Source organism: Mobula hypostoma, chromosome 2 (assembly GCF_963921235.1).
Source record: "Mobula hypostoma chromosome 2, sMobHyp1.1, whole genome shotgun sequence".
Lineage (NCBI taxonomy): Eukaryota > Metazoa > Chordata > Chondrichthyes > Myliobatiformes > Myliobatidae > Mobula > Mobula hypostoma.
In genome coordinates, this window is record NC_086098.1 from 175,210,604 (window position 1) to 175,219,076 (window position 8,473).

The 8,473-nt window shown below is 43.4% G+C and overlaps 1 protein-coding gene across 4 annotated transcripts in view; it reads left to right on the forward strand.

Moving 5' to 3' along the window:
- LOC134342688 (rho GTPase-activating protein 39-like) overlaps positions 1-7,095 on the forward strand; it is a 234,955-nt gene extending 227,860 nt beyond the window's left edge. For all 4 annotated transcript variants that reach the window (XM_063041107.1, XM_063041109.1, XM_063041108.1 and 1 more), the window contains one exon: positions 1,694-7,095. In XM_063041107.1, the coding sequence (XP_062897177.1) occupies positions 1,694-1,888 (195 nt within the window). In that variant the 3' untranslated portion in view covers positions 1,889-7,095. The remainder of the gene's footprint in view (positions 1-1,693) is intronic.
- Positions 7,096-8,473: the final 1,378 nt, after the last annotated feature.

Here is an 8,473-nt window from a genome sequence, read left to right on the forward strand (position 1 = left end):
CTCAGAAACACCTTTTGGCCCTTCTTGGCTGTGCCGAACCATTTTCTGCCTAGTCCCACTGACCTGCACACGGACCATATCCCTCCATACACCTTCCATCCACGTATCTGTCCAATTTATTCTTAAATGTTAAAAAAGAACCCGCATTTACCACCTCGTCTGGTAGCTCATTCCATACTCCCACCACTCTCTGTGTGAAGAAGCCCCCCCGCTAATGTTCCCTTTAAACTTTTCCGCCCTCACCCTTAACCCATGTCCTCTGGTTTTTTTCTCCCCTTGCCTCAGTGGAAAAAGCCTGCATGCATTCACTCTATCTATACCCATCATAATTTTATATACCTCTATCAAATCTCCCCTCATTCTTCTACGCTCCAGGGAATAAAGTCCTAACCTATTCAACCTTTCTCTGTGACTGAGTTTCTCAAGTCCTGGCAACATCCTTGTAAACCTTCTCTGCACTCTTTCAATCTTATTTATATCCTTCCTGTAATTTAGTGACCAAAACTGAACACAATACTCCGGATTCGACCTCACCAATGCCTTATACAACCTCATCATAACATTCCAGCTCTTATACTCAATACTTTGATTAATAAAGGCCAATGTACCAAAAGCTCTCTTTACGACCCTATCTACTTGTGACGCCACTTTTAGGGAATTTTGTATCTGTATTCCCAGATCCCTCTGTTCTACTGCACTCCTCAGTGCCTTACCATTAACCCTGTATGTTCTACCTTGGTTTGTCCTTCCAACGTGCAATACCTCACACTTGTCTGTATTAAGCTCCATCTGCCATTTTTTAGCCCATTTTTCCGGCTGCTCCAAGTCCCTCTGCAGGCTCTGAAAACTTTCCTCACTGTCTACTACACCTCCAATCTTTGTATCATCAGCAAATTTGCTGATCCAATTTACCACATTATCATCCAGATCATTGATATAGATGACAAATAACAATGGACCCAGCACTGATCCCTGTGGCACACCACTAGTCACAGGCCTCCACTCAGAGAAGCAATTCTCTACCACCACTCTTTGGCTTCTTCCATTGAGCCAATGTCTAATCCAATTTAGCATCTCTCCATGTATACCAAGCGACTGAATTTTCCTAACTAACCTCCCATGCGGGACCTTGTCAAAGGCCTTACTGAAATCCATGTAGACAATATCCACTGCCTTCCCTTCATCCACTTTCCTGGTAACCTCCTCGAAAAACTCCAATAGATTGGTCAAACATGACCTACCACGCACAAAGCCATGTTGACTCTCCCTAATAAGTCCCTGTCTATCCAAATGCTTGTAAACTCTGTCTCTTAGTACTCCCTCCAATAACTTACCCACTACTGACGTTAAACTCACCGGCCTATAATTTCCCGGATTACTTTTCGATCCTTTTTTAAACAACGGAACAACATGAGCTACTCTCCAGTCCTCCGGCACCTCACCCGTAGACAGCGACATTTTAAATATTTCTGCCAGGGCCCCCGCAATTTCAACACTAGAGTTAGAGTTAGTGAGTTGTGGCCACGCTGGGTAGATGTCGGAGGAGTGCTAACGTTCGCTGTCTGCCCTCAGCACAATCCTCGCTGATTTCATCTGACGCACATGATGCATTTCACTGCATGTTTCACCGTACATGTGACAAATCAAGCTAACATCACAAGAAGCTGTTACAAACGTGTGTTTCTTGCTTCAGATCTTTGCACAGCCAATTAACGTGAGCAAAACCAAGATGGATGTCAACAACTTGGCCATGGTGATGGCCCCAAACTGCCTGCGCTGCCAGTCCGACGACCCGCGTATTATTTTTGAGAACACGCGGAAGGAGATGTCCTTCATTCGACTGCTGATCGTCCACCTGGACACCAGCTTCGTCAAAGCTGACCTGTGAGAAGCCGACGGGACACTGGCAGTAAATCAGCATGCCTGTCAATTTTGGGCGGTCCCTTCCACGAGCGGTGCATGTGTTTGTTTTTCCCTTCCTTGGTCCTTCCCCTCCCCCTTTAGAATAATTTCCCTCCGTGCCAATGGCTGGACAATCATTGTAAGCACAAATATTGCCTCTAATAGCGACCCAGGGCTTGCAGCACAGTCCAGTGCCTTAGTGCTGTTGACTCCTGGTTCCAGTTCCCTGAGTACATGACGAAGGTTCGACTCCTGGATGAGTCTGGGGAGTGGAGGACGTCTTGTCCAAGACATTGAACACTGAGTTCATTACCTAAAATCCTAAATTTGAGAACTTTCAGTCCATGTGCAAGTTAATTTATTTCTCCACAGCTCAGAATTTAAAAGGTGCCTTGTTCTTGGAGAAAACTGGACTGAGATATGGATTGGATTGGAACAATTTCTTCAAAGCTGTAAACAACAGAAGTGTTTCAGTCTTCAGAAGGACAAGGGTGAAACACCACTGCACTTTTGAGGAGGGTTACGAGGAAGGTGGTTAGTGTACACGGGGAGACCACCCTATTTTGACATACAACCAGCAGACAAGAGGGGAGGCTGTGCAAATGCGACAGGTTTGAAAGAAAGAAAAACACTGTTTTAACTGGGATTATGTCTTTATTTTTAAGAAGTAAGATAAATAAAAGAAATCCAAGATCCCAGATTAAAATCTCAAATTACACATTTACTTCCACTGGAGAGAAAAGTAGAATGACTATTACAAAATTATAGGATGTTTCAGATACTACCTTGTGAGGGGATGGCTGAATGCTCCCGTTAATCTTGATGGAGGATGATAAGTTTCCTCGATTTTAAACCCCTTTGCAAGATCTTAATCTGGGTTTCATGATGGTACACGATAGGTAGTGTGTGTGTATGTGTCTGAGTGCGTGTGAGCATACATTCTTTTTTATTCTATTGATTTGGCCTTGTTTTTTGTCTGATTCAACCCCAACAGGGATTCCCCTATTTAAAAAGTTTGTTTGATTATATTGTCAGACCGTTATCAGGTCCTGGTTTTCATCCAGAGCACGAGTCCCTTCCCAATTGACTCTGAAGTTGACTGAAAAGTGGTCCTTAAATTAGCAATACTATTTCATTTTCCACAATTCACGCTGGCTGTTTAATATTCTGGATTAAATCCTTATCTTCAAAGCACTGGCTGATAATTTCAGTTCATGTTTTTCCTCATCCTTCTTTCAGAAAGCAGATGAACTACGTTGCCTTATTGTGAGCAGATGTATTGCTTTAACCTTTCCTTAATAATGGGTCTCAAAACCCACAGGAGACTTCACCCTGTATGATTGCAGATCCTGTGTCAAGAATTTTAAGGAAATAAAAACACGCTAGGGGTTTGCAAAATATTCTCTGAAAATTGTGAGTCCCTATCGGTGACATTCAAATTGTATTAGTAGTTACGGCAAAAAAAAGGTATTGGCCCAGTAAACATGGACATTTGATCTCAGAGGTGAGAGTATCAATCTTTACGTTCTTGAAGTTTAATTTTTGTTATTTCATACTGAATTAATTTATATTTTGTAAAAAACATATATCTTCATTTAGAATTGGTGCTCATAATTTGTTCAAGAATGAGCAAAAATTGCTTGTCAAGGATCTTGAAAGGGACTTTCTTTATAATAGTTATCACTACTTTTGGCATTGTGACTTTAAAGAGGTATGAAAGAAAGCTTTCTCCCCTCATTCTCTCCATTTCTGGGTTAGGGGAGTTAGGAGGGGGGTAGTTATATGCAAATAAACCACACACACCTGCGCTGCAGCTGAGTCAAGTCTTGAGAAAAGGCATGTTTTTTTTTCATGGGAGTTATGACCACTTTTAGAGTTTGTGTTCTTTCTCCCCACTTCCTCCATTACAGCTGCTGAACTAATTTATTTTGTACCATTGTTGCCCCTGTGAGGTTGTTAATGTGAGGGAAGCTTTGGGTCAAGCAGCACCACTGATATCAACGTGAAGGTTTGGGGGTGGGGGGGGGGGAGGTCAGGATAAAGGCTGGAGGCTTCCTCTGTTGGCCCTCACTGTTTTCTTCCTATTTACACGGTTTGGCAGTGCTTTGAAAGTAACGTGCAAACCTCTTCAGAGAATGCAACTGTTGAACTGAGTTGCTGATTGGTGTGAGATTAAACACAGCATTTCATTTAAAACAAATCTGTTGTGAGAGTTTCTGATTACCCTCCCTTATAAACGAGGAAAAGGGATCTCTTTCTGCTCCTTGTTAACTGCTTGTACAGAGTGACTTTAATTTAGTTATCTTTGCTGTGGCTTGGCCTTTTGGCAGCTGATTAAATTTTATCGTTAGGAAGTGGTTTCTTGCGGGATTGCCTGCACCCAATGTCTAAACCACATCCCGATGAATTCCCCTTCCCTCTACTCGTGCTGCAAGGTGCAGAGCATTAACATGGCCGCAATTCTGTTCTGATTCCAAGGCAGCACTCTCTAAATTAGAACATTAAAACTCTTCAAAATACGTTCACGTGTGAGATTAAATCAATGACAACTGACATTGTGAACTGTCCACAGAAAAAGGGAAACTCCTTCAGGGAATGCAGTAAGCTAGATAATGTTGAAACGCCAACTATCACAACTTCCACTACTTTTTCTCCTTCAAGTTTTTATAATTAGTGGGCAGCTGCTGTAAGCCATGCCTAGAGGGACATAATTGATCAATTTTGGTTCAATTAAGAATAAAGTTGCATTGCTTTTACTGAATTCACAAATCATCCATGTTGAAAATATTTAGAAGTTAGACGGAATGTTTCCCTGTACACCGCAAACTTTCTCTTTCCTCTTTGGAGCTGCTGTCTAAAGGAGATGAAAGGAATGTGAGATGGCGTTTGTACTTTGGGTGCCTCGAGTTGGAATCAGGGACTTCCCTGGAAGCATATTCAGTGACTTGACTGCAGGGGGTGGGGGGTGTGATACTTCATTCTGTTGCCTTCGGTTGCTAGGTTGGGTTATTCAGTGTGGGGCTCTTGGTTCCTGTTCAGATTCCCTGGAGCGATCAGCTCCTGCCGGAGGGTAGGTTCCGCAGCAGCTTTGAGGAAGTGGTGAGAGGGGGCAGTTCCCATTCTAAAAATGGATCCTCCAACCATTACCTCACTACCTGGCTTTCCTGATGTGTATGACTCCTCTCTCTCCCTGATCATTGTTTTTACACAGGCGACATGAGTTTCCATCCCCACCCCCATTTTGCTTTGCCTAAGACCCTGAGCTCAATGTAAATGAAGCCCAAGGAACAGGGACAACTTGGGGCTGATCATTTCTTATATATTATACTGAAGAAAAGATGGGTTTGATTTCTGGGCTTGATCCTCAGTCAGTAGACTAGCCTGATGAAACACCAAGTCTTTAATCTGGACAGACCCTCTCTGCCTTTCTCCACCCACCATTGAATCTGCAAAGTCTTCTAACTCTTTCCTGCCCATACCCCATTTTCCCTCCTGGATTCTCACTGTGTTCAAAATCCTCAGCTTAGCAGCAGTCCAGCCAGTGATGGCAACTGGTCCCAAGGAGTCCCTGTCTGTAAAAATGTAAAAGAGAATCAAAACCAAGTAGATATTTTTTCCCACACTGCAGCTTGCTTTGTATATTTTCCACTGATATTTATATTTCAAATGCATTACTGTCCAAAATGTACTTTACAACATCCCACATCACAGTGATCCTTCTAATCCTTTGTAAAACCTCATGGCTAGTTTTATCAGAAAGAAGGTATTTTCTTCTCCTCCTGTGCAACCTCTAACTTTATCCAGTTACAGTTTGCCTTCCCCTTCCTTCCGGAAGAATGCTGCCCTTTTCGGGGTCAGCCTGTGACTGAGGCTGCTGTTTCTCCAGTTCTCCTGCTGTTCAAGCTGCAGGTCTAACCTCTCTGCGCCCTGGATGCCCCGTGTCCTGAGAAAACTTCCTCAGATTTGTTCTCCATACTCGGTGAAAAGGTGGTCCCAAGTTTACCTCGTATTATGGGCTACAATAGCTTCTCTAAGCCGACAGCCGCGTAACTCTATAGCAACGACAAGCAGGAGTTGTAGCTCCCTTGGGCTCATGAGAGCAGCAAAGCAACTTTCCCACCCGTGCATCCTCTGCACCGGTCCCTGGAACAGTTACACACACACACAGGCATGAAGTTTGTTTCAGGTTGGATGTGATACAGTACCCAAAAGCCTTGAAGGCTGCCAAGCTCCTCGTCCAATCTAGGCCAATCGAAAAGTTGCTTAAGAAGTTAACGTCCTCAAAGAAACAATAGCCCTGTAGCAGGGGAAGGGAAAAGGTCTCAACCTAACTTATGTCCTTTGAAAAGGCCCATTTATGGGAACTAAACAGAGTTTATTAACCAGCCGGTGTAGTAGTGCCTTGCGGGGGTGGGGAAGGTTCTTATTTGCTCTTATAGTTAAGTTATTTTTTTCCTGTCCTCGTTGGTTGCCACTTGCATAGTTAGAATTATGACTGAATAATCTGTTTGTGATGCAAAGTTACCATTGATGATACATTAACAGGAATTTGTATCAATGTTTTGGGCCCACGAGCACCATGCAGCACAATTTAAGCTGTTTTTTTTTGTAAATAGATTTTTGTTGGCATCTGAGCATATTGATAAATACTAAGGAATACTTAGTGATGGGAACATCTGCAAAAATGGAAACCAGGTGCAGAGATGCCAGCAACTTCACAAAGTTAAACCTCAGAATATCAAGGTAACAGGAAAGCAGATGCAACATCCTGGTTTTTCCTCATTTTCCCTTCCAGGAATTTACTAAAGTGACATTTATACAGGTTGAAGAGACGTTAAAAAGCTGTAAACTCAAAATAATTGGGAAAGGGACTTGCCACAGTGTGTTGAATGGAATAAACCTTAATGAAAGCAAAACCAAATATATAACCACTTTTGATTGTGCTGTTTTTTTGTACATGGTTTCTGAACCATTTTAAATAAGCATTAGCATTACCGTGCAAAACGTGTTGTAAACTTTCCTGTAAGCGTTGCTGTTTGTTCTATTTTTAATGGTTTTGTTGCACTTAGCCTCTCCCTTTATACTGTGATATGTTAAAGCTTTTTGGACAGGTTGTATAAAAGCAGAATATTTTTTTGTGTACACTGGATGTTTCTTTGCCAAGAGAACTGTAAATAAAAGTTGCAAGATTCTGACATACAGTGGTCTCAAGTTCGTGTGGTTCATTCTGTTTAAGTTTTGCCGTTGGGTACCTAATTTCACCGTGGGAGTGGTGGGTGAAATGTCCAAGAATGGAAAAGGCTACAGAAAGTGGTAGATACAGCCCAGTCTTACTTTCGTTACGCTACTGGCATTTAGGGCAGCAACAAAGGCCCTGGCAGTGCTCAGGGCTTCCTGTCGGTTTTCACTTTCGTCAGTCATGCCAGTTCCAGGTGGAGACTCAGGGACACCATCGCACTCAGATGTAGAAGGATTCTTCATTGCTGTTTCCATAACAATTTTGTTTTGCTAGTCAGACTTGTTAGCCCTGAGCTGAAGCCCCAAACCTGGAGGAGCAGTGGACCACTCTAGATCTGGCCTCTACCCTTTGACCCTGTTTGGCATGGGTGACCCTCGGAAGAGCCAAAGCATAAAGCCCTGACTCCAGCCAACGTAGCTCTCCAGGTCACACAAGCCTCCAAGCCATAATATTGTACTCCTCTTGGAGGACAGCTGAGTCCATCACAGGGAAAGCCATCCTCGCATTCAGCACATTTATAAGGAGCATTGCCAGAAGAACGTAGCAACCGTCAGCGAAGACTTCCACCACCTTAGTTATGCTCTCTTCTTGCTACTGCCATCAGAAAGAAGATCCAGGAGCCTTGGGTCCCACACCACCAGGTTCAGAAACAGCAATTACGCTACAACCATCAGTGGAAAACCTGTGTATGTTTCTGCTCAACAGCCGAAACACAAACCTAAACCAAAACAAAAGTAAACCAACAGCAGGAAATCCGATCCCTTGCATATCTACTCTATGTTGAATAGTAGAATGGAGGCTGAATTTAATAAAGACACCAAGATTCTGCAGATGCTGGAAATCCAGAGCAACACACACAAAATGCTGGAGGAACTCAGCAGGTCAGGCAGCACCTATGAAGGGGAATAAACGTTTCGGGAGGACACCCTTCATCAAATCTGGAGAGGAAGGGAGAAGTAGACAGAGCAAGAAGGTGAAGGGAGAAGGGAAGGAATGCAAGCTGGGGGTGATAGGTGAGGGGGGAGGCAGGTAGGTGGAAGGGGGGATGAATGGAGAAGCTGGGAGATGATAGGCAGAAAGGTAAAAGGCTGAAGAAGGAATCTGATATGAGAATCAACGGACCATGGCAGAAAGGGAAGAAGGAGAGGCAGCATGGGGAGGTGATAGACAAGGAGAAGAGAAGAGGAAGGAGGGGAACCAGAATGAAGAATGCTAGAAGAGAGGGGGGGGAAGGAAAGAAGTTACCAAAAGTTGGAGAAATTGATGTTTATGCTATCAGGTTGGAGGCTACCCAGACAGAATATGAGCCTTTTATATATTGGCGAGACCTGA